The sequence below is a fragment of the Phyllostomus discolor genome, chromosome 15 (assembly GCF_004126475.2).
Source record: "Phyllostomus discolor isolate MPI-MPIP mPhyDis1 chromosome 15, mPhyDis1.pri.v3, whole genome shotgun sequence".
NCBI classification, from domain to species: domain Eukaryota; kingdom Metazoa; phylum Chordata; class Mammalia; order Chiroptera; family Phyllostomidae; genus Phyllostomus; species Phyllostomus discolor.
In genome coordinates this window covers 5,850,113-5,876,529 of record NC_040917.2, presented here as the reverse complement: position 1 = coordinate 5,876,529, position 26,417 = coordinate 5,850,113, and the positions used below count along the sequence as shown (strand labels likewise).

Sequence of the window (26,417 nt, the reverse complement as noted above, 5' to 3'; positions counted from 1 at the left end):
GTATTCTGTTACCGCTGTGAGCCGTGGTCAGTATTTGGGGCTCCAAGCAGCGTGCCCCTCCTTGAGAGTAGTTTTTTCAGAGCAACTCAGAATGAATCAGACTGGCAGTATCGCTTAATGTTCATGGAAGATTCTCTCAATTTTTCAGACTTGATTGATTTGAATTTACTTATATGTCTTTAAAAAAAGTGTTCGTTATCTCAGGACCTGGTCAGCCCAGGAAGCAAGGAGCACAAGACTCAAAGGCAGCTGCTGGCAGTGCCCATCCTGGACTTCTCCGGGGGAGGCGAAGGAACCTGTCCTGGGCTCGGCCCTAGGGTCGGGGTGGGTCCTGGAGTTATAGCCACTGACCTCGTGAGATAGATGGAGCTAAATGTTTTTTCCACATACCATTAGATGCTCCATGTATTGAACTCCTCCAGTTGGGTTTCGTGCTCATGAAGTGGTCTTCTGATTCTGATGTGGCTTTTTGTGTTAGCCTGTTTATGGGAGTAGACTCTATTGTTCATATGGAGTTGTTTTTTCTGTAGTCTTTTTTTAGAGTAGTTTTAGGTTCACAGCTAAATGAGAAAGTACAGAGACTTCCCATATACCCCTGACCCTGCACACACATGCACAGCATTCCCCGACTATCAACATCTCCCACCGGAGTGGGACATCGTTACCATGGATGGACCTACCCTGACACACCGTCATTGCACTGAGTCCGTCCTTTAATTTGAATTCACTCTTGGTGCTGTACAGTCTGTGGATCTGGACAAATGTACAAAGACATGTACCCACTATCACAGTATCACAGAACAGTTTCTCTGTCCTGAACATCCCCTGTGCTTGGCCTTTTTATTCTTCCCTCCCCTCCCGGCCTTGGTCACCATGGATCTTTTCACTGTCTCCATAGTTCTGCCTTTTCCAGAATGTCATAGACTGGGGATCACACAGTAGGCAGCCGTTTCAGATTGGCTTCTTTCACTTAGTAATTTGCATTTAAGTTTCCTCCATGTCTTTTTGTGGCTTGGTCATTCATTCCTTTTTTTTTTCTTTCTTTTTTTAAATTTTCCCTGAGGAATTTTTTTAAAGACTTTATTTATTTATTTTTAGAGAGGGAGGGAGGGAGAAAGAGAGAGAGAGAGAAACATCAATGTGTGGTTGCTGGGGGCTGTGGCCTGCAACCCAGGTATGTGGCTTGACTGGGAATCGAACCTGCGACACTTTGGTTCGCAGCTCGAGCTCAATCCACTGAGCTATGCCAGCCAGGGCTGGTAGTTCATTTCTTTTTAGTGCTAAGTAATAGTCCATTGTTTGAATGTACCACAGTTTGTCCAAGCTCCAGGTTCTGGCCGTTATGACTGATGTTGCTATAAACACTCGTGCGCGGGCTTTTGTATGGACTCAGTTTTCAGCTCATTTGAATACATACCAGTGAGCATGATTGCTGAGTTGTTGGACCCATGGTTTTTAATTCTTGTGATTTCAGTGAAGTTGGGTCTGATTACAATTTTTTTTCATGATAGAACGAACTACTCACATTGGCCAAAACATTTAGGTGTGCATGACAGTTTTATTTATCTTTGTAAACTGATAAAGCTGTATTCCAGTGTCTGCTTCAGTCTTTCGTGCATTTGATTTTTCTAGCCTGAGGCTGATCATGATCTGATTGTTACCAAACGAAATGGGGTTCGGCTGCCCGCTGCCACCAGAATGTAAACTCTAGAGGCAGAGGCTGGTGAGAAAGGAAAGCAGGTTTTATTCAGATGCTGAACAATCTAGGAGGATGGGGAGCTCCCTGTCTCAAAGCTCATTTCCTCTGCAAAACCCAGACAAAACCCAGACAACACCCAGCTGTCTTCAGCAGGACCAAAGCAAAGGCAGTGCCCAGCATCCCTGCTCCATTTTAAAGTACTGTTCTTTGGAGCCCGAGGTGGCTACCAAGCAGTCACTCAAGTAGCTTGGCTTGTTCCCAGCTGCTGTCCGGCTTCAGGCTCCCTCCTGAAGACTGTCTGTGGAAATGGCACCACCATTGGCCATGTGGCTCTTAGGGCCACAAGGTCTCGTGCTCCCAGCTGGAGAGTGTGCAAAGGCCCTGGCAGAGGTCCCACCAGGTCAGCAAGAGCAAGTGACTCCCTCCTGGAAGGCGTCAGTGCTAAGGTCATGTGGCTCATGGAGAGGATCGGCCAGTGCACCCTCCCAGTGCAGGTCCTGAGCATTGAATGATGAGCAAGAGAGCAATTTCTTTGCTCCCCTGGGTTTACTAGTTTGGGGTGTGGGATGGACCAAGTGCTCTCTCAGAATGACCAGTTAACTTACTAAACTTCTGCACGTTTTGGGTGGGTCCTCCCAGCCAATCCCTTCTCATCGGCTGGACTGACGGCCTCTTTGGTCTCGCATCTCCTCCTGCTGCCATCTTAACCTCGGTTGTGCATGTGCCGGCCTCCCCTAACCCCCCCATGGCCTGGTACTGGAGGGAGTAGGAGTGCGTTTCCCTCCATCCACTCATCTGCTAGCCTTACACGTCCTCAGTGTAAGAACTTCCTCCTGCCGCCCTCTTGCCAGGGGGCTGAAGCGAACTCTCCTGGCACCTCCCATATCCTAGTCCCCCTGGGAAACCTAACAAGTAAGGGGACCCTGGAAACCCCGACTGCCTGCCTCTCAGGCAGCACCGACGGCTTTCTGTCGGTGTCACGATCACCCAGAGCACGTAGAGGGCAGCAGCCCTGATTACACCTGATGAGGTGTCTGTGCTCTCATCTGCACTGATGTCTGTGCTTGCTGTGCTGTGGGGCAGGACTGGCCCCTCGCAGAAGCTTGCTGAACCATCGTTGTCTTCATCATCGCAGGTAGTCACACCTGAATGCTGGCCTTGCTCCTCCACCTGTGTTAGCTCGAGAAGTGACTCGTTCTTTGTAATGCGGAAGAAGAATGGCCTTGTGTTGTGCATTCCTCTCGGTAATGTCCATCGACTCAGCCCACTCTGATAGTTGTATGATGAGTAACATTACTTGTATTTATTTCTTATAACAAGGCCTTTATTTGACCAAAAATGGGTTAGGATACGGAAGAATTGTGTGTGCTAGTACAGTGTCTGGTCCTTTCTTGCCATGTTATTTTGGCAAGTGTGACAAAATAAGAAATATACAATATGTTTGGCCTCTGCCCTGAGTTCCTGACACAGCTCCTCAAACCCTTGTAATTTCCTGAGTGACAGGGTTGCTGGGAGCATCTTTTGTTACCATACTGGTCTGAGACCCAAGGCAGGAGCTGCTGAGGCCCTTGGGAGCTCCGGAGTGATGAGTGCCTTTTGTCTGCTAACGGGCGCTTGGTGGCCTCAGAATGGGGGATGGTCACCAGAAAGATTCCACTGTGATTAGGAGCTTGAGGCTTTCGGCACTGGACATTGAGTTAGTCATCAGTCACATCCACATGATGGAGTCTTGTGAAAGTCCCTCAGCTGTGGGGTTTGGAGGTTGTGCAGGCTGGTGAGCTGACCCACGCGCTGCGACAGGGTGGTGCACCCCAAACCCTGCAGGGACAGACTGCGGCGCTCAGGACCGTTCTGGACCTCGCCTTCTGTGCCTTTCCATCTGGTTATTCATGCATATCTTTAGTTTACTGTTTGTAACAAACTGGAAAATGTGTTTCCCGGAGGTCTCTGAGCTGTTTTAGCAGATTATGGAACCTGAGGAAAGGTTGAAGAAACCCTTGAGTTATACCCGGTCGGCAAGAAGCGCAGGTGACAGCCTGGGGCTTGTGACTGGCGTCCAGCTGGAAGCAGGTTTGCTGGAGCGAGCCCTTGACCTGCGGGGTCTGCTCTGGGAGCAGCTAGTGATGGAAGTGAGTCAAACTGCAGGACACCCAGCATGCGCCCAGCAGAGTTGGAGAATTGCTTGGTGTGGAAAACCCCACACATCTGGTCTCAGAAGCCTTGTGAAGTAGAGGAAGGAACAGTTTGCCCTTTGGCTAGTCAGAGTTTTTCCTCGGGCTTTAGTTTCTTATCTGTAAAACTGAGATCGCATCTTTCCATGCTTATGTGAAATAGGGCCCTTGAGGGATGTAGGGTGAGGTTCACGCCCTTCACCGTTGGGTACTAGAGTTTCGCAGTGGCGCTCCAGCCCCGTCAGACCTTCCGCCTTCCTCCTCTGCCCTGTGCTCCTGCCCCAGCCTCCCGGGGGCACTTGGAGCTCGAGCCAGCCATGCTGGACCCTTTGAGGTTCCCTAAGCAAGTCAGGAGCTCCCCACTGCGCCTTGCTCCCCCTCTCTCCCCTCTGGGTTCCCCCAGATGTCACCACTTATGTGTGTGTTGCCCACCACCACCCAGCAGTAGTCACTGTCTTTTTAGCTGGGCTTCCGTAACACCCATACTTGGTTTTGTTACACCATTTTTATTCTTTATATAATAACTGTCACTTTACACATCTATTCCTATTATAAAATTTAAGATGTTTTAGGGCAAGGAACCGTCTTATTTATCTTCCAGTCTTGTTAATTTTTCTCTTTATTATTTATTTCATTGTGCTTTCTGTAGGTTTAATTTGCTTCATTTTTCTCGCCTAAACATTTTGAGACAGATCATTATTTTCAATCCATCTAACATATTCTTCCATCTAACATGGACTTTAAGTCTATTAAGCTGCTTTCAAAATGCAACTATTACCTGCATTCCCCAAATTTGGATATGTAGTGTTTTCATTATCATTCTGTTCAAAATATTTCCTAACTTACATTGTTTTCTTTTTTGAAGCAAGGTAATTTGGATGATATTGCTTAATTTCTAAGCATGAGGATTTTCCTGATGAACTTCTGTTCTTGACTTCCAGCTGAATTCCACTGTGTGCAGAGAATCTATCTACTCTGTGATTTCAGTCTTTTAATTTTTTATTTTGATAAAATACACATAAAATAAAATTTACATTTTTTCCAGGCATTAGGTGCATTTATATTATTACATTATCTTTCATCTCCAGAACATTTTTTCTTCCCAGACTGGGCCAGAGCAGGTCCACAGCGGTCCCTATGGAAAATAGTGCAGTGATAAATCAGAACACAAGAGTAAACCCTCTGCTTGCAGACTCACAACTGTAAACCCACTTTTGCCCACCCTTAGTCTTCATTCCCTCTCCCAGCCCCGGCGCCCACCGTTCTGCCTTCTTTCCCTGTGGATTTGACTGCTCCAGTGCCTCACGTCGCGTGAGGGGAGTCGTACAGTAGTGTGTCTTTCTGCTCACGCTGCTTAGCATGATGTCCTCAAGACTCACCCGTGTTGCTGCATGTGTCAGAATTTCCTTCCTGTTTAAGGTCGAATTATATTCCATTGTATGTTTACACTGTATCAAAAAGAATAATATACTTGGCAATTAACTTACCCAAGGAAGGGAAAGATTTGTACAGCGAAAACTACAAAACAACGCTGAAAGGAATGAAAGAAGACGTAAATGGAAAGACATTCCATGTTCATGAACTGAGAGAGTAATATTGTTAACATGTCAGTAATGGCCAGAGCAGCCGACAGGTTCCGTGTGATCCCTGTTAAAGTCCCGCCGATGGTCTTTGTGGACTCCCTTAATCCAGAACACCTGGTCCGTTTTTGTTTCACTTAATTACTAATGTATTGGTTTTATGTCTACCATCTTACTGCTTGCTTTCTATTTGACTTTGCTGTGCTGTTCTTTTTTCCCTTGGATTATTTTTCTTATTTTTGTCTATTAATTTGGTAGTTACTTTTGTCATTTAACGGTTGCACTAGAGGTGAAAACACGCACCTTGGACTCACAGACGTCTGATGACAGTCAGCAGTGCGCCTTGTCCTGGACTCATGCAGGGACGTGAGGACGCGTGGACTCCGCCTCCACTTACCCACGTCCTAACTCGTGTGCTGGGTGTTTTAATCTGTGTGTATTTACACCCGAAGAGCTGATGTGGTTCCTTTATAGTGTCAGTATTGATTTAGATTTCCCATGTATTTGCCTTTGTGTTGTCCCTCATTGCCCTCTGAATCCTTGGACTTCCATCTGGGTCAGTGTTCTTTGTCCTTGAAGATTAGCCCTATCTGTTTTTTCTCCTGAAATTGCCTTTGTGTTGCCTTCATTTTTAAAAATAATTAAAATTCTGGTTACCTCGATATAAAACTTAAAATTTGTCGTTGTAGCCGTTTTTAAATGGAGATAGTTTTAATTAGAGTGGTTTTAGAGTCACAACAGTACTGAATGGAAGGTGCAGGGATTTCTTAGCAGCCTCCTGTCCCCCCACATGCATCCCCCCCCCCCCCCCCCCCCCCCAGATCACGTCAGGTTGCCTTTTTGTCGTCCAGGGTTAGGGTTTTGTTTCTTCCTATTCTCGGTATTAAGCCCTTATCAGAGTTGTGATTTGCAAACATTTTCTTCCATTCTGTATGTTGTCTTTTCACATTCTTGATATTGTCCTTTTATATACAAAACTGTTTAATTTTTCAAAGTCCAGAGAGAAAGAAACATCCACTTATTTTCTACTTCTTTATGCATTCATGGTTGCTTCCTGTTTGTGCCCTGACTGGAGACTGAGCCTGCAACCTTGCTGTATGGGGACGACGCTCTAACCAACTGAGCTATCTGGCCAGGGTTTTAAAGTGATTTTTAAAAATAGTTTATTTAACTTTTCTAGTTGTTCTCAGCAGGAGGGTAGATCCAGAAGTGAAACCCTCTGTCTTATTTTTGTACCAGCACAGTACTCTGTGCACAGTGGGTACTTAACAAATAGGAGGAGGGGAGGAGAGAACGCGGAGAAAATGCTCCGGAGATAAGGTAGTTTGCAGACATGAGGTGTCAGTTACAGAGAGTGCAGAACAAGGGCTGAGTCTTGGCTTCTGGAGCTCGAGTGACCTGGGAATGACTTTGGTTCAGTGTGTCATTTTACCTAGATTGAACAAGGATACTATTTACTGGTGGAATTTTAATTTATGTAAAGCAGGTTACTAGACTAGGACTCAAAAAACGTGTACTGAGCCCTGGCTGGCGTAGCTCAGTGAATTGAACACAGGCTGTGAACCCAAAGTGTCGCAGGTTCGATTCCCAGTCAGGGCACATGCCTGGGTTGCAGGCTGTGACCCCCAGCAACCGCACATTGATGTTCTCTCTCTCTCTCTCTCTCTCTCTCCCCCCCTCCCTTCCCTCTCTAAAAAATAAATAAATAAAATCTTAAAACAAAACAAAAAAATGTGTACTGGCAAAGTTGAGGAACTGGGTGAAAGAGGTGAAGGGATTAAGAAGTGCACATTGGTTGTTACAGAATAGTTTCTGGGGATGTGAACTGTAGCATTGGGAATGCAGTTAATAACACTGTAATAATTTCGTATGGTGCCAGGTGGGTACTGGAAATATCGGGGGAAATGACCACTATGCTGTACACCTGAAGCTAATATAAAATAATATTGAAAGTGAACTGCAATTGGAAAATAAATTGTGTTTATTTGTCCGGGAGCTGATAAAAAGAGGACAATAACAATACCTCCTTTACATACCTCCTTTACATACATGAATTGTCTGTTGTAAGGAGAACTTGTGATAATGTAAAGAAAAGTTTCTGGCATTTAGAAAGTGCTCAGTAAATTTTAGCCATTGTTGTTTTCTGCAACTGTAACACTTTTTGTTGACTTTTTGAACCAAACATGCTATCGTGTTTGCTGATTGAAGTCCTTCCCCAAAGATGGTTCTTTTCCCCAGCGGCGTCTGTGGTGACGCTGCGTCCCTCCCAGGCTGCATTTGCCTGCAGGAGGGAGTGTTTCGTGGGTCACCGCCAGTCGCTCATTTGGTTTTTCTCGTCCTGCTAGGACTCTGGTTAGGAGTAGAATGGGACAACCCTGAGAGGGGCAAGCACGATGGAAGCCACGAAGGGACTGTGTATTTTAAATGCAGGTAATTTTTCATTATGCATTGGTGTGGTTGTGTAGGATAGCATTTAACGTTTGCATAAAAGGGGATGGAGAAGAAATGTTTGGCTCTTAGGTTAGTTCTATAGTGCAGAATTTGGTTTATTCTACACAGAAATTCTATTTGTAGAGTTTTTTCTTTTGTAAAGGTTTTATTCATTATTAGAGAGAGGGGAAGGCAGGGAGAAAGAGGAGAAGAGAAACATCAGTGTGAAAGAGAGAAGTCAATTGGTTGCCTCTCATATATGCCCTGAGTGGGCACTGAACCTGCAACCCAGGCGTGTGTCCTGACCAGGAGTCAAACCAGTGATGTTTCACTTTGCAGCATGATGCCCAACCAACTGAGCCACCCCTGTTAGAGTTGCAGAGTTCTTTTCCGTGTTTTTAAAAGTGACTTACTAGTGGGGTTGCTTTCTTTGTCCTCTTTTGTTTTTAAAAAAGTGGATGAATTAGCCCTGGCCGGGTAGCTCAGTTGGTTAGAACATCAACCCGATACACAAAGGCTGTGGGTTTGATCCCTGATCAGGACACACACAAGAATCAACCAAGGAGCCCTGGCTGGTGTGGCTCAGTGGACTGAGTGCTGGTCTGCAAACCAAGGACTTGCTGGTTTGATTCCCAGTCAGGGCACATGTCTAGGTGGCAGGCCACATCCCCAGTGCGAGAGGCAACCACACATTGATGTTTCTCTTTCTCCTTCTCCTTCCTTTCCCCTCTCTCTTAGAAAAAAAAAAGTGGATGAATGTAAATATTTCTCATTGATTCATTAACAATTTATAATTCATTAAGTGAATAACAGAAAAGAGACCTTGGCTAGATATTCAATAAGAAGCATTGATTGAAGAAAATACAAGCCCTGGCTGGCGTAGCTCAGTGGATTGAGCTCGGGCTGCAAACCAGCGTTGCAGGTTCGATTCCCAGTCAGGGCACATGCCTGGGTTGCAGGCCATGACACCCAGCAAACACAAATTGATGTTTCTCTCTCTCTCTTTCTCCCTCCCTTCCCTCTCTAAAAATAAATAAATAAAATCTTTTAAAAAACAAAGAAAATACAGAACCCCCAAAGCGTTAACTGCTAGGCCACTCAAAAGATTTCTCGAATCTTCTTTTGCATGTCGGTGAACATTTGTAACTGCTTGACTAAGAGAAACTTCTGAAAAAGATGGTGGGGAATTTCAGGCAGAGTTTACCTTTTACATTTTTGTTTTCCTTAGGTTTCAGTTACTCAAAAGGATTTCTGAGTATTAAACTTATTTTTCTTCAAATGTGGTTCACTGAACACAATCACGGCCTGGAAATCAGGAGGCCCCTCACTCTCCTTTAACAACCTTTATGACCCTGGACAAGACTCAACTTACTAGCCTCTAAAATGAGGGTCAAGGTTAGATATGATGATGGCAAAATGCGTTTCTCAACCCCCCATTCTGTAACTTTGGAAAGCGAGGATAGAAGAAGAATCTCCTTGTCCCTACAGGCCAGTGGTGAGGTGGGCGGGCGTGGCGTGGGGCCGGCCCAGGCTCCACCAAGGGTTCCTGGTGAGGGAGGTGTGGACATGGAAGTTTCTAGGCTGGCCCGTGGGTTCCTTATTCCCCTTCCGGGAAGGGCCTGTTCTTGTGGAGCCACCGCAGCACACTCCCCTCTTCCAAAGCCTCGCCCAGGTCATGCCGGATTCACAGTCTCTGCGCATGCTGTGTTTGCAGCCTCGCTCTCTCTGAGTGGAAAACTCAAGACTTGGTTCCGTGCCGGCTCACCTAAGATTTGCCCCGAGGTGCCAGTAGGCAGCTCAGGTCTCTCAGGTGCGGGGTATGGACTTGGTGTTCGTGCTCCTGCCCTTGCAGGAAGCGTTCCCTTCCTTAGTTCTTCCAGTGTAGTCAGGCCTGAGCACGTATGTATCAAAACATGTCATACTATAAATTGCTTCTGTTTCATTACAGCAGGTATTTGGTTGACTTTGAAGGCCAGTGTGGGCAGGTGATATGATCTGTGGATTCCACATCAGTGTATTTGGGGGGCAGCATAAATAAAAGGGAGCATTGGCCTGGTGGGGCAGAGACCCCTGGTCTAGACGAAAGGCTCTCCTTGTCTCTCGTGGTTGGTGACACGTGTGTTGGCGTTGATTAGAGTGTGACTTCAACCGGTGGAGATCACACTGCTGTTGGAGAATCTCTGAGTGGGACCAGATGGGTTTACACTGCGTGCGTGTTTATTAAGCTAGCTCAGATCTCTTTCTAATACGTCACTTATACTTCTTCCCTTTTAAGAAGTCTTCATATTTCAAATTTTATGTGGAAAGCCATAATAACAAGATAAGTATTTTTTTAATTAATTTATTTTTTAGAGAGGGAAGGGAGGGAGAAAGAGAGAGAGAGAGAAACATCAATGTGCGGTTGCTGGGGGTCGTGGCCTGCAACCCAGGCATGTGCCCTGACTGGGAATCGAACCTGCGACACTTTGGTTCACAGCCCGCGCTCAGTCCACTGAGCTACACCAGCCAGGGCTCACAAGATAAGTATTTTACTACAGTAAACATTTTCTTTATGTTTATATGCTATTTTAATGAAGCCATAGCAATTTATAATTGCTAGGTCATACATTTTTCCATCCTATGCTGGTGAAGTTGGTAAATGGCAAAGTGGTGGAGCACCCATTTTAAATAGGAGAAACAGGAGTCAAAAGTTGTCATTACAGCACAGTGAGGACCCCCACCTCTCCAGAGGCGTGTGTGAATATGCAATGGCTGAGTGTGTTAGATGTGCGTGTGTAACAATGTGGTTAGTTTGCCCTATATCTTACCGAGATGTTGGGATGTGTGGGTGCGGAGTCGGGTGAGCTCAGCTTCTCGAGTCTGTCTCCCCAGGGTCTCAGGCTGGCAGGACGACACTGCTGTTGAGGTTGGGGGCTGGACTCTGGGAAAACATGTGAGAACAGATGGCGTGGGTTTTGGGGCTCGTCTCACGGGGCACATTCTTCCCAGCGCATTTTTCCCTAACCAGTTCAGGAGATCCGTGTGGATCTCAGGAGCCTCCGGTTAAGCATAGAATCAGCCCTGACCGTGTGGCTCAGTTGGGTGGTGTTCTGAAAAGCAGTGTCGCTGGTTCAGTTCCGGTCAGGGCACCTGCCTGGGTTGCAGGTTCAGTCCCCGGCGGGGTGTGTGTGAGACACAAAGGATTGATGTTTTTCTCTCATACTCTTTCTCCCTCCCTCCCTTCCCCTCTCTCTTAAGAAAAAAAAAAAAAAGAATCACATGTGTAAGGGTCTAATCTCTGCTTTAACAATGACCTTAAGAAGAATATAGGATGGACTTTAACCCAGGGAATAAATATTTTTACAATGTTTCCTTATTTAATCACATCTCTTCCTTATTCTAAATATTTGTGGTGGCCACGACAGGTCCTATTAATATCTTTCAGTGATGACCGAGTGCACTAATGAGCTGTGAGTAGAGTATGAAGAACTAGTGTTGAGCTAAAACCCTGGCTGTGGACTCTTCTCCCCTGCAGTTTCTCAGAAGAGGGTGGATTGTGTTTTCCTTGAGTAGTTGGATCAGGAGTGGGCCAGATCACCTGGCAGGCCCCCTCTAAATATGGGTTTTGATCATTTCGTGTCCCTCTTTAGTTTCAGTCTGATCTTTTATATAATCTGAGGTAGATACAGCAATCTCCTGAGCTGTTGTTACTCATAAGTAATATTTGTGATGCTATTAACTAACAGTTTCCAGATTTTCCCAAATTTCACGATTGCGAGCCGGTCACCCGTGTCTCTCTCAGGGACTCTCGTCTTCGTCCCTTGTCTCTGTGGGGGTTGAGGGGCTCAGTTAAGGTGATTAACCTTGAAGTTCTCTCTGCCTTGTGCCTCAAGAGCAGACTGATTTTCAGTTTTGTTTTAAATTTCGACCTAAACTAAAAAGTATACTCTAAACAGAACAGCATGGACCAATATTCTCCCACTCAGCTCTTCTATAAAATGTGCTCTTTGGGGCGCTCCTCCTCTTGGGGCAAGCCCACGGCCCTTCCCTCCCTCCTCCTTCCCCCAGGCGCCTTTCCTTGGCATTTCTCGCCCCTGAGCTCCCAGGGCCTCTCTTTTGCTTGAGCAGCTTGTTTCGTGAGCCCACACAGCCGACCTAGCTCAGTTCTACTACCTCTGTAACTTTCTAAATACTCCTTTAGCTTATAATTTGAAGATAAAATAAAATGTTCTCTTTCTAAGCACTTCCATGGTTTCTCTCTTCTGGTGAGCAAGAAAGCTTAAGATCGTATAGTGAGTACAACCTAACTTCAACTCTTGGTGTCAGAGGGGGCGTCCGTCCCAGACTGTGTCCACAGCACCGGGTAACTTAGAGAATGGAAACCCCTTGATGTGCCAGCCTGCGAGTGTCAGGGCACTGTGGTACAGTGGGCTGAGGTTCTCGAACGAGCATCAATGGGGTCAGTGTAAAATACTCTCGTGGTACGGTGTAAAGTGTTAGAAGGATTAAAAAAAATCACTAAATGTACTACTGACAATATAGCCTCCCCGCCTGAACATCTCTGCAGAAGGCAAAGAGAACAAGTTTATTTTGGGGTGTGTGTATGTGTGTTTTACTTAAAATTTCTTCCAAGTACAGTTGACATTCAATATTAATTTATGTTAGTTTCAGGTGTATAGCATAATGGTTGGAGAATTATATGCTTTACAAAGTGGTTCCCCTGATAATTCTAATAGCCACCTGGGACCATACATACTTACTACAGTGTTACTGACTGTGTATTCCCTCTGCTGTACTTTACACCCCGTGATTAGTGTGTAACCACCAATATGCACTTCTCAGTCCCTTCACCTTTTCACCCTCAGTTTGCTCTCTGTCTATGCATCTGTGTCTCTTTTGTTTCTTTTTCATTCTTTAGATTTCACAAGATTTCACAAATGACTGAGATCATACGGTATTTGTCTTTGTCTGTCTGACTGACTTCTCTTAGCACAATACCCTCCAAGTCTATTCATGTCGTTACAGATGGTGAGATTTCATGCTTCTGTATGGCTGAGTCATAGTCCATTGAACATATGCCCCACTTCTCCAACCACTCATGTGTTGACGGGCACTTGGGTCGCTTCCACATCTTGCCTATTGTGTGTGTTGTATATAGTGCTGCAATGAATGTAGGGTTACATATATATCTTTTCCAACTAGTGTTTTGGATTTCTTCAGCTATATACCCAGAATTGGAATTGCCAGATCATGAGGTAGTTCCATTTTTAATTTTTTCAGGAAATTGCATTGTGCTTTCCACAGTGGCTGCACCAGTCTGCATTCCCACCAGCAATGCACGAGGGTTCCCTTTCTTCCCGTCCTTGCCAGCACTTGTAGTTCGTCGATTTGTTCATGATAGTCATTCTGACCAGTGTTGAGGTGACATCGCACTGTGGTTTTCATTTGCATTTCTCTGATGATTAGTGGTGTTGAAGATCTTCTTATGTGTCTATAGGCCACGTGTATGTCCTGTTTGGAGAAGAGTCTGTTCAGCTCCTGTGCCCATGTTTTAATTGGATTGTTTGTTTGTTTTTTGTGTTGAGTTGTATGAGTTTTTCTTTTTTAAAGATTTTATTTATTTATTTTTAGAGAGAGGAAAGGGGAGGGAGAAAGAGAGGGAGTGAAACATCGATGTGAGAGAGAAATATGAATTGGTTGCTTCTTGTATGTGCCCCGACTGGGGACTGAACCCACAACCTAGGCATGTGCCCTGACTGGGAATTGAGCCCATAACCCCTTGCTCTGCAGGACGATGCCCAACCAACTGAGCCATACCAGTCAGGACTAGTTGTATGAGATCTTTATAAATTTTGGATATTAACCCCTTATCAGATATATCATTGATGAATATTTTCCTCCATTCAGAAGGTTGTCTTTTAGTTTTGTTGTTAGTTTTCTTTGCTGTGCAAAAACTTTTTAGTTCAATGTAATCCCTTTTGTTTATTTTTTCTTTTGTTTCCCTTGCTCAAGGACATATGTGAGAAAAAATATTACTATGGGAAATGCACAAGGTTTTCTGCCTATATTTTCTTCTAGAATTTTTATGATTTTGGGTTTAACATTTAAGTGTTTTTTACCCTCATAAATCTTTTAATAACAGTTAATGAAGAAAACGTTGTAACAATAAGTCCTGTGGTGAGGGTTCCTTTTCATTTGGGGATGATCAACAACAAAAACACCTAAGACTAAAATTCAGAATGCTAATTAAGTATGTAAATTAATGACCAGTTATTTCCAAAAGTAACTGCAGAACCACCTTTTCCAATTAGTGTTTTGGATTTCTTCAGTTATATACCCAGAATTGGAACTGCCAGATCATAAGGTAGTTCCTTGTGGGGACTCTACCTTAGAAAGGGTTTAGAAAGGATCTATAATCAAAATGGTGTAGAAAGTGGAAAGCACGTTACAGAATGCTCCAAGAGGTGAACAAACTGGCAGGGGCAGAGGGACCATGCACCAGCTTGGCAAGAAGTCTCAGCCTGCTGCTGCTGTTGAGGGGGATCGTGAAGACTGGTGTGAGAGGGAGCTGTCGGGGGGAGCAGCGACAAGGAGGGGTCTGCCTAGAGCACAGCATCATGGGCCTTTAGGGTGAGGAAGGACAGGGGTGGGGTGTAGGAGGGACAGAGGCATTAGCCAATTTCCTGGCAGAAATAATTACAGGTCAGACTATCCTATTCTCTCTACCATACTTACACCAACAGAAATAAATAATTCATTAAAATATAAAATAAAACTGCCCTGGCTGGTGTGATTCAGTGGATTGAGCTCTGGCCTGCGAACCAAAGGGTCCCCTGTTTGATTCCCAGTCAGGGCACAGGCCTGGGTTGCAGGCCAGGTCCCCAGTCACAGGTGCATGAGAGGAAGCCACACACTGATGTTTCTCTCCCTCTCTTTCTCCTTCCCTTCCCCTCTCTCTAAAAATAGATAAATAAAATCTTTAAAATATATATACGTATCTGTATATATAAAACAAAACTGACACCAGAAGTTTGCAAAACAAGAGCTTTGCTTAAAATGACTTTTGTTTCATGCCACTGAGCAGCAAACCACTGTACAAAAAGGTCACGGACAAGAGCAACAACACGTGACTGGGTTCTCCTGAGCACAGACCGACTCATCTGTATACAGAAAAGGCAGGCTCACTCCCTGTCAGGACTCTACCCACCCCCAGAGGGCAGGGCAGGGAGGGCATGCAGCAGGAAGGTCCCTTCTCAGTCTGGGGCCCTGCCAAGGAGAACAGGAAGGTCTGTGGGCCCCTCTTATGTGTGCTCCAGATTTACCAAAACCAGCACCGCACCTGGATGTTATCCTGCAATGTCAGGCATGGCCCTTCTTTTTATATGTGCATACTTCTTCAATTTTTGGTTTTAGAGAGAGGGGAAGGGAGGGGAAAAGAGTAGGAGAGAAACCTCAATGTGAAAGAGAGGCATCGATTCATTGCCTTCTGCGGGTGCCCCAACCAGGGACCGAACCCACAACCCAGGCATGTGCCTTGACTGGGAATCGAACCGATGACCCTTTGGTTTGCGGGATGATGCCTAACCAACTGAGCCACAGCAGCTGGGGGCTCAGCCTTTTTTTTTTCCTTCTATATCTCCCCTTCAGTCCTCCAAAGAGGACAGATGACTCTGGATCAACATCTAGAGATCCAGGGAAGTGTTTTTGGCCACGAGAACAGGAGAAAGAGCCTTCTACCACCCAGCTTACTCCCACAGCACCACCCAGTCCCAGTACCTGGGGACCTACAGACAATTTGTTATCTGTGGGAAGCTGTGCCTACTCCCTGAAACACTGAATTATTGAGCAGCACAAATAGCAAAGCCCCGGCTGAGGCTGCAGCTAAAGAGATGATCTGAGAGCTTGACCTGTGGTACTGGACGTACAGTGAGCTGACCGCCAGCTTATCCCAGCCACTCGGCAAGCAGCTTCTGAGAATGCTGAGAAGTCCAAGGAGAAAGAGCGAGTCCTGACTTGCGGATACAGAGTCTCTGCCTTTCTCACAAGCTCACAGAGGTCCACCCTCCCTAGGAAGAAAATGGGCCAGATCATCTTTGGTGTCCAAGAGCAAATCCTGAGGCTGCAAGCAGGCACGACCATATTCCCGCTCTTCTGAGCTGATGCCACAAGTCGGACAACTGAGCAGACTGTTTTCATTGACCCAGATCCTTGGCCAAGGCTACCCGGGGGCTTGAGGGAACACTCATTTCTCTTCTTAGGGCTTTTGTTTTGAAAGAAGCTGTCCGCTCCTACAGACACTCTGTCAAACACACACTGAGCTCGCAAACGCTGGCTAATGACATGGAAACTTGGCCACAGTGGTTGGGGAACCTCCTGGGCACCGAAAGGAAGGGCCCGAGGAGGAGCCGGAAGTCCGGGCCCACCTGGAAGGATGCCGCACTCCAAGGCTGGCTGTCCTGGTTCTTGGCCAGGTCTGGCCCAAGGTGCGAGTGAGGTACAGACCAATTCAGATGCACGCTGCAGCCTGAACACCTCAGACAGAGTCCTTGGTGCCCTGTGGGGCCTCTGGACGAGGCTCACTCTCTGCTCCTTCCACCTCCGTGTTTCTGAGCCGGTCAGGCCCTCAGAAGCCCTGCACCTCCCCTTCGCTGACCGGTGTATGTGTCTTTGGCCTGGCCAGGGCAGGCACATGGCTTTCCCTTTCTTCTTTCCTTCCAAGCAGCAGAAAGCGCCAGTCAGAATGGGACTCTGAGCTGTAGCCAGGGCAGAGGCAAGCTTTAGAGGCATGCCACGTGCCACGCAGGGAGAAGAGAGCTCCTGCAGAGTTGAGCCACTTGCGCGTCTGTGGCCAGCCGAGGCAGGCTGCCTGCCTACAAAGACTGTATGCTGGTAGGCAGCTGGACAGGCCGCTAAGGGCTCCGCCCGTGACCTCCTTCCAACTTTTCCTTTTGTGAAGAGGCCGAGGGGCACTGAGGCCTGGCACGTTTCCTTATCGGCCCGTCCTCCACCACGCAGCACTTTGATGGTGGGCAAGGCAAATCTAGCCAATCAGAAGGTGCCTCTTTTGGAAGGCAACCCTAGGCAGAGAGGCACTAAGACAAACTTGTCCAAGCCCTCAGAGACAGCAGGAAATGAAGGCTGCACGTCACGAGGAGCTCATGGGGACTAAGGGTTCCCAGTGTTCTCCCTCTTATTGCCCCACACCTTGGGGGCTGATCGCCTCAGTGCCAGCAGGCCTCCGCACAAGGGCAGTTCGTGGTGGCTGCCCTGGGCCTCCCTTGCTCAGAGAGCCTGTGTTACATTCTGCTGCCTCCTGTAGGTCCATTGGCTAACATCGTCCGTAACCACCGAGTCACGGAAGCTCTCAAACGTATCACCGAAAATACTGAAACTGGCCCAGGGCAGCTGGGTTGCCCAGAGTGGGGGATGGGAGGGGAGGCCCACCAGAGGAAGTCACTGAGCCATCTTTCCGGTTCTTAAGTAAATCTGTTCTTTGTACAAGCTAACAAGGAGTCAGCAAAAGCCCAGCCACTGTCTCCCTTCTCGAAATCCACGTGTGACTTACCTTGTCATTGAACAAAAGGTCTTGCATTTGGATCACTTGAATCTCCACCCACGGGGACTTAATTCCTTGGTACCTCCCTTTCAACCTAGACGCGGTCTAGGAGTAGGCAGGGTAAACAGTGCAGCCCGGTGTCTGGCTACAGTGACGATATCTGGCCCTAGGGAAACAGCACCGGCAGGATCTGCAGATCTTCCCAAACTCAGGATGCTGACCAATTCTATGAAATCACAAAATGCACTGGCAGCAGCCCCTCCAGAGAGATGCCCTGGTGCAAGGATTCTCCAAATTCAAACATCCAAAAACAAACAAACAAGCAAGTAAAAGCCCAAAAGCAAAAAAAAAAAAAAAAAGCAAGCAAACAAACAAAAACCAACTCTAGCTTAGCCTTCCCTGAAGCTGCCTTTTAAAAAAGAGAGAGAACATTTAAGGGGCACTCAAGTTTAAGGTGGCATCTATTACCCACATTAAACCGAAATGGAGAATATAATTCAAATCTGTTTTCCATTTCCTCAAGTTACGGCTTCTGTCGATTCATTTCTGTGTTCCCTTCGGACGGGGAGGCGGGCTAGCCCTCAGCTCTCGCGGGCAGAGTGTGCCGGGGCCCTGCCCGGGATTGCCTGTGGACATTTAAACCTCGTTCGCTCCGGATTGGCCACGGCAGCAGCTCTCTGTCCCCTTCAGTGGAATCAAGTCCTTGGACCGCGTAGTGTTCCGTCTCCCACTGCAGGCCGCCTTCTGGAGAGTGTGGCTGGTTGGCTGCTCGCTCTGAGCCATGGGACACCAGTGGGAAGAACCTGGCCAGTCCTGTTTTGGCCATGAGGTGGGAAGTCCCATGGCTCTTGGCTTGCTGCTGGCGTAGCAACACGGCCTCGGTCCCCTTCCAGTGGGGGCTTTGCTGGAGACAAAAGGGGGCCCCAACATAGTGTAGGTCCCTGGCACTGAGGACATGAAGCACAACCAATCTCTTCACTTCTGTGCCGAAAGAACTGCTTGCTGTTTCCTTTCCCTCCACCAGCTGTCGTTAAAGCACCAACACGCAGAGTGGGAGCTGCTGGCCACTGTCTCCCCGGTGAGGCCCCTGGGAGCAGGAAGAAGGAGCCGGGGGGCGAGGACAGATCCAGCCCTCCGCACTGCACCGAGGCTCCAGGCGGCGTCCTGGGAGGAGGAGCTGGGGAGGGAAGAGTTGGCAGGAGAGCGGGACGGGGAGGAGGAAAAAGAGAGACACCGAACACTGTATGGCCCTCCCCCATGCTTTCATTAAGAACTGGGTGTTCTCCTATCAAGTCTTGTTTTCTCAAGGAGAAAAAAGCACTTTCTGTCTATTTTCTTGGCTGAAAGCCAGAGCATATCTAGCAGATATTTACACAAGGGCCAACCATGTATGAGAACAGGATGACCAGCTTCCCGTGGGTCACGGTCATGAGAGTCTGGTGTCCCGAGGCCCAGATGGGACACCAAGAGCCGGAGAATGGATCTGAGATTGCCGGACACAGCCTGTTGTTCAGACTCCCTCCGGTGACCAGGCCCAGGGTCTGTAAGACGCTGAAGTGGTAGAAGAAAGGAGGCCAGGTGGGAGAAGCGCCCACTGGACACAGCTGAGGGGCTCTGGGGTGTGAGCACCTCCTTTCCGAAGCAGGCAGATGGGTGCGTGTAGAGCACAACATGCCGAAGGTAGTAATCTCCATTCAGAGGGGAGCAGCCGGGTGTTTGCTGCAGCAAACAGCAAGGCCAGAGAACGCCATTCAGCACGTGCATCTGTAGCCTGGAGACGACGATGTCTCCTGGACAAGGAGGGCAGGCCAGGAGAAAAACAGGCATCACGGTGACCAGGGGACAGGGGTTGAGCAGGTGGATGACTGTCTTGGTGGCGAACTTGAAGCCCACCCCCACCCCGAAGGTCAGCCACAGGGCTACTAAGAGCAGATTCTCACAGGCTCTCCTTGCCTTCTTCCGACCGCTGGGCCACCTGCTCTGGCTGGCAGCCACGGCCATGCCTACTGCCCTCCTTCATCTGCCTCAGGATGTGCAGCAGGGCCACCGGGGTCTTCAGCAGGGCCACGGTCAGGACCGCTGCACTTTCCAGCAGCCACTGTGGCCGGGAGAGGGAGGCAGCACAGTGGGGCCCCCACTGCCTACAGAGCTGGGGTCCACGCCCCCATGGAGCCAGCTCAGAAGACTCTGGCAGCTGTACCAGGACGTGATAGGAAGTAGTTCCCCTCAACCGCCGTGCAGGAAGCAAGAGTGAGATGGAGCTCAAGCTCAGAGAGTTGCTTGGTGGTGGGGCCTGTGCGGAGGGCACCCCCCACACCTGCACTCCACTCCAGACACGGGGCCACCGAGACCCGGGGAGGGGAAGCTTCACTTGAGGCCCGGGGTAAAGTGCTGGCTCTGACTTGTCCTCACGGCTGTCTGGGGGCCCCCTGCATTTCTCCAGTGGCCACCAATGAGGCAGGGTCCAGGAGCTGCTGGACAATCGGCCCCTTGGCCTACCGCCCCGGCTCAGGCCACCTCCTGGTGTCTACACCTGGCACAGCTCCTCCTGTCTTCCTCCTTCTGTCCATTTAAGTCTTTAATTCACTTTTTGAGTGTATTTTGTGTATGGTGTGAGGAGGTAATCTAGTTTCTTCTTCTTTTCTTTCTTTTTCTTTTTCTTTTTTTTTTTTGCATGTGTCTGTTCAGTTTTCCTAACACCATTTATTGAAGAGTCTGGTCTTTATGCCATTGTATATTCTTGGCTCCTTTGTCACATATTAATTGCCCGCATAGGTGTCTGTTTATTTCTGGGCTTTTTATTCTGTTCTGTTGATCTATGTGTCTGTCTTTATGCCAGTACCATGCTGTTTTGATTACTATAGCCTTATAGTATAGTTTAACATAGGTAGTGTTTTGTTTTTTAATCCTTACCCAAGGACATACTGATTGATTTTAGAGAGAGGGGAAGGGAGGGAGCGACAGAGGGAAACATTCATGGATTGCTTGCTTCTCGTACTGCCCCTGCCGGGGACTGAACCCACAATCTAGGCATGCAGCCTTTTAGTTTTTTTACAGGATGATGCTCCAATTAACTGAGCCATACTGGCCAGGGCTCTAACTTTATTCTTTCTTAAGATTGCTTTGGCTGTTGGGGTCTTTTGTGTTCCATATACATTTTAGGGTTATTTGTTCAAGTTTTATGAAACACCATTGGAATTTTGATAGGGATTGCATTGAATCTATAGATGGATTTGGGTGACATGGACATTTTAATGATGTTAATTCTTCCAACCCATGAATACGATATATACTTGCATTAATTTTTATCTTCAATTTCTTTATGTACCGTCTTAAAGTTTTCCCAGTGCAGATGTTTTGCCTCCTTGGTTCAGTTTATCCCTAGATACTTTATTCTTTTTTATGCAGTTGTGAATGAGATTGTTTTCTTAATTTCTTTCTGATAGTTTGTTATTGGCCTATAGAAGTGCAACCCATTTCTAAATATTAATTTAGTATTTTGCTACTTTACTGAATTTATTTATCAGTTTTAATAGGATAGTTTTTGGTGGACTCTTTTTTTTTTTTTAAGATTTTATTTATTTATTTTAGAGAGGGAAGGGAGGGAGAGAGAGAGAGAGAGGGAGAGAAACATCAATGTGCGGTTGCTGGGGGTTATGGCCTGCAACCCAGGCATGTACCCTGGCTGGGAATCGAACTTGGGACACTTTGGTTCCCAGGCTGTGCTCAATCCACTGAGCTACGCCAGCCAGGGCTGGTGGACTCTTTAGAGTTCTTTCTGGATAGTATTGTGTCACCTGCGGGAGGTTTTATTCGGGAAGCCTCCCCTGACTCACTGGAAAATAAAAATTGTGTCGCTCAGAAGCAGTTTATGAAAAGATGCTTATTTACTGGGCTGTTTTTCTGTTGGGAGATGAGTTTGGCAGGTCAGTCCTTTAGATGGTACAGCAGTGCGCCTTGAATGGGAGCGAGCACTTCTCTCGTGCGAACTTCACAGCCTGCTGCAAAGGCCCCGGTGCCCGGAGCAGATGGCATCGAGGTTCACAGCACTTACGAGAAACTCCGCAGAGAACAGCCTCTCCCAGCACCCGGCACCTAAGGCCCCAGCAGGAAAAATGCTTCCTAGGAGAGCGTTCGAGTTGGCTGGGGGCCTTTTACTTTCCAGTAGTGTCCTCAGACTCAACCGATAAGTATACACAGTGCACAGGGAGAAATTTCTCAATGGAAGAATGGGACATGCGTGGGGAATACTGACACTAAAAAATAATTTGCTGTTTATCTGAAATTCAAGTGTAACTGGGCATCTTGGCTTTCCTCTGACAGCCTGGTTGGGGAAATAGGGCCGACTGAGGCTTGGCATAGAACTTTGTGCGAGTCTCACGCTTCGGCGCAGACCCTGGTCAGGATGCCGGTGGGCCTGGTGGGCAGCAGCAGGAAGGAGCCTGAACAAGCCGAATGCTCACAAGAGAGAAATTTTTGGACTTCCCTCCCACCGATCCCTGTTTTCCCTCAATTTTTTCTCTTATAGACAGCATTCAGAATTTCAGTGTGGGGATGCAACATCTTAATATTTATCTGGAATCTCCGTGAAGTCTGTATAAATTATCAGGTGATCTTTGGAGATTCTTGAAGTTGCTGGGCACTCATTCAGCTGGTAGTTTTCATTATTGCTGGGCTGTTTTGCTTTCGGAGAAACTGTCCTGGATGTTCCAGAAGACACTGATCTTTGACGTCACCTTCTGAGCTGCAGATGAGGGCATCACAGATGGTGCGCTGAGCAGTGGTAAAGATCTCTTCTTGAACTATCCAAGTGTGAATTTAGGGCCAGAGTGAAAACCATGCTGTTTGTTTCATGTTGTTTTCTCGTTTATTATATGTACTAGTTTTTAAACTTGTACTCTCATTTTTTTTTCATTTAAATCATGTACTATTTGAAAAATAGGTTTTCCTATTTCTATTTCATTTCACTAGAATTTCAGATTTTACTTTTCCATAAACAAAACCTTATGAATGTGAAACTTTAGGAACAGTCTCTTCGATGTAAAGTTTGTTCGTTTGTCCACACTGAGATAGGCCGAGGTATAGAAACCAATGTTCTGTATTGTCTGGAATTATTTTTCCAGCACCTAACAGACACGACACAGCTCGGGATCTGGTTCAGTCTTGTGAGAGTAAACCGTTTAGTGCCCAGAACACTCAGCTGTCAGTAAGCACAGAGCCTCCTTGCCTGCCGTCCTAACAGGACGTTAAAAGGGATAACCTGAGGGATCTTCGTAATTCACTTCAGAATAAGCACTTTTATTTCAGCCACAATGTTTTATTTACAATGTGACAGTTCTAGAAATGTGTTGCTTTCAGTAGCACTGCCGCTGCTTGCTACTTTGTGCACTCTGGAAGGTGTTTATGGGTGGACTCTGTCTGACCCTGCGCCTCCACGCTCCCCCAGCCCCGCCTCACCCGGGGTCTAGCTCGGGTTCTCCCAGCGTGACTGACTGCTCGCCAGACCGAGGGACCTTTTCGTGCTGTAGCTTCTTCTGAGAGACATAAGGTAATACTTTTAAAAGTAGGAAATAAAATATATTGCATTACAAAGAAAATTCAGGCACGATGAAATAAAATAAAACTATTTTAAAATTATGATATAGTTGTACATATTTTTAAATAAATCACATTAAAGAATAAGATCTGCTGACGGGCCAATCTTATTCAACTACTTTAGTAGTTATTAAACTACTAAAATTGTAAGGTAGTGAAAAGAATAAATGACTTTTTAAGATAATGGTGACAGTTATAAAAGACACAAAAATACTTGATTTCTCTTAGTGAGAAGGTACTACAAACATGACCATGGTTTGTTGCCTGGATTTATGATTGACGGGAATACTGAGCTTTGATTAGTGTTAGTGAAAACAGTGGTTTTCCCATCTGTTTCAGTTAGCTATTGATGCCTGACAGACACCCCCAAACTCGGGGCTTAAAACAGCCCCTTTACAGCTTGTGAGCCTGTGTCTCCAGGATGTGGGTGGGGCATAGTGGAGCCGGCTGTGCTGCCTCTGTCCCAGGGGACACCCAGGGCCCCTCAGGGCCTTGCATGGCTGCGGGCGGCTCAGGGCTGGTCCTCAGCTGGGGTGCCTGAGGTTCCTCTTTCTCTCTGCGCACGGCCTCGGGCTTTCACTGTTGTCAAGTGAGCGGGAGCCTCGTACACAGCCTCAGGTTCCCAGGATGGTGGAAGCGGGGACTGCGATGCCTCCTGAGGCCCAGGCTTCACTCTGTCGGTTAAAGCAAGCCCCCGGCTGAGTCCAAATTCTAGAGGAGGGGGAATGGATTCCACCCGTCCGTGGGACAAGTAGCAAAGTCACATTGCCGAGGGGCATGTGGGCTGAGAGTCACCTGTGGAAGTAATCTGCCACGACGACCTGCCGGTCACAAGTCACAGCACTTCCCCATGGGAGCCTACTCCGCACCTGTCAGGAGTCTTGCCCCCTTTCTCGGCACTGGCCGGAAGTGCAGGGTGTCGCTGTCTAAATGATTCCAGGTGCCAGCAAGGCTCCTTGGGTGCAGTTCTGGTGCAGATGCGGGGGAGGAGCGCTGGACCTGGGGACCTGTGGAGCCAGGAGCCCCCCTCCCGCCCCAGTGCAGTGTGAGAGGGACCCGGCACCGGACCAGACGTCCCTGCTCCGGAAGGGCAGTGAGGGAACCTCCCAGCTGCGCCTGGTCTGCACGCCCTGGGAGCCTGAGTGCCCCTTGCGTGCTGGGCTCTTTCAGGATTATTCGGGCTTCCTGGAAGCACCCTTTCCAGTACACACGGGAGTCCTGGATGACCCCGTTCAAACTGGGGTGTTTGTGGAATGAAAGCCCCGTGTGTCATGCCTGGCTCTCAGAAATGTTGAGTTGTCACACACTCCTTTCTCACCAGCCGCTGCCCCCATATGACATTTGAAACGGTGTTTAATAGTCATTTTTACTTGTGCATTAACATTTAAAGATGAAAATCTCAAATTACTGATACCGTATTTCTTGACGTTTTTGCTCACAATTTAAAAAATGATAACCTTTGCCCTGGCTGGTGTGGTCAGTGGATTGACTGCTGGCCTGCAAACTAATGGGTCGCCTGTTCAATTCCCAGTGAGCACACATGCCTGGGTTGTGGGTCAGGTTCCTGGTTGGGGGCGTGTGAGAGGCAGCCACACACTGATGTTTCTCTCCTTCTCCTTCCTTTCTCTCTAAAAATAAATAAATAAAATATTAAAAATATGATAACCTTTAACCTTTTAAAAATTATTTTTATTTTGCCCCTCAACATTTAATTTTTTTAAAGATTTTATTTATTTTTAGGATAGGGGAAGGGAATAAGAAAAAGAGGGAGAGAAACATCCATGCGTGAGAGATACGTGGTTGGTTGCCTCTTGCGTGCCCCTAACCAGGGACCAGGCCTGCAACCTAGGCATGTGCCCTGGCTGGGAACAGCAACATTTTGGTTCTCAGGCCAGCAGTCAGTCCACTGAGCCACACCAGCCAGGGCTACCCCTCAACATTTCTTAATCTGTCTTTGGAAGCAGTTAAGGTTTGGTTGTCTCTACTGTGTGGGTCTGGTCTACACGGATGCAGACATCAGGTTCCAAGGCGGCGATGCTGAGCTCTTGCTCTTTACACGCCAGTCTGGGTCACACCGTGTCCTTCGAGCCCACACCCAGCAGTGCCATGTTCATGGGTGGATAGAGCCAGACGGTTAGGTGGACATATCCAACCTTGCTTGATGTGGCAGTTTTGTTTTTTTTTCTGGGAGGGTTAAGCATGTTGTCACCAGTGGTGGCTGCCAATCACTGTTTCTGTTCTAATTCAAGCCCGTGGCTTCTCCCAGCAAGAGGCGGAGGCTCTTTCCCTCCCCTTGAGTCCAGGTGGCCGGTGCCTGGCTCTGACCAGTGGCAGCAGTGACGTTGTGGCAGTTCTGGCGTGAAGAGGCCGTGCAGTTTCTCTTTGCACTCTGGGAAGCCTGTTGCCCCCCAAGACGTCTAAAGCCCATGCTGGGAAGAGCGGCCCGGCAGCCCCGGGTGCCCTCGCCCTCGCCCAGGTGCAGGGACCTGAGGGGAGCCCTCTCAGCTGGTTCCTTCTCTGCCACCTCCCAGCTCGAGGCGGACACAGTGACTCTGGTGGCAGTCGCAGGAGACAGGACTCAGCTGAGCCAGCTTGCCCCCGGAGCTGTGAGAAATTGCAGGTGGTTGTTTCAGACCACTGTGCCCTGGGGTAGCTTTTAGGTAACAGTAGGTAACTGGGACAGATAACTTCATACTGAGGGGTTGAGTGACTTGGCACTGCTTACGTTTATAACCATATTTTCGACATTCATACGACGGAGTGGCATCGTCAGTGGTGGCGACAGCATGCGCCACAAGAGCCCGCCGAACAAGCGTGGGAGTTACTGCTGAACTTTAGAGTCAGGCCTCTGGCTTGTCCCAGCGTTTCAAAGTAGGTGGGTGTATTTTTAACAATATATTAAATGTGTAACTGTCACACCAGGGAATATTATGGTGGCTTATATTTTGTTACAGCTTATTTAATCCTTGTAAGTAGTCGCATTTGGTAGGGCTTTATAGATGGGGAAACTTAGGCTGAGAATGTGAATTCGGCTGCCTGAGGTCACGCAGCTGGTAGGTCACGGAGCCGGACCCAGGGTCACCAGCTCCACCCCTGCTGCCCCACCGGTCTCTCAGCCTCCTCCCACTTTAGGAGTGAGCGTGCTAGCTAGGATTTTAGCGTGAGGACTGTGTTTAACCCAACAGAGTAAGCCAGGGCAGGAGTGTGGGAAAGGACAGCGCACTAGCAGTCAGAACGGCGCTTTGGGTGTTGGCTAGGATACCCGTGGAACCGTGGGCCCCAGCGTCCCCGCGGACACTGGACGGACACAGGACGGACCAGTGAGTGCTGCTGAAGGTGGGCGCCAGGCCCGCCCACCCCAGAGCGCTGCTGGAAGTGAGCAGGCTCCTGGGCCCTGCCCCGCCCCA

At 47.8% G+C, this 26,417-nt stretch overlaps 1 protein-coding gene and 1 pseudogene across 3 annotated transcripts in view; one reads left to right on the top strand and one right to left on the bottom strand.

Annotated features, from left to right (window-relative positions):
* The window catches only part of TBCE (tubulin folding cofactor E), a 60,326-nt gene that overhangs the window by 13,853 nt on the left and 20,056 nt on the right, over positions 1 to 26,417 (top strand). For all 3 annotated transcript variants that reach the window (XM_028531175.2, XM_036016097.1, XM_036016098.1), the window contains exon 3: positions 7,796 to 7,880. In XM_028531175.2, coding sequence (XP_028386976.1) covers positions 7,796 to 7,880 — 85 coding nt within the window. The remainder of the gene's footprint in view (positions 1 to 7,795; positions 7,881 to 26,417) is intronic.
* LOC114512292 lies at positions 18,442 to 23,508 on the bottom strand (annotated as a pseudogene).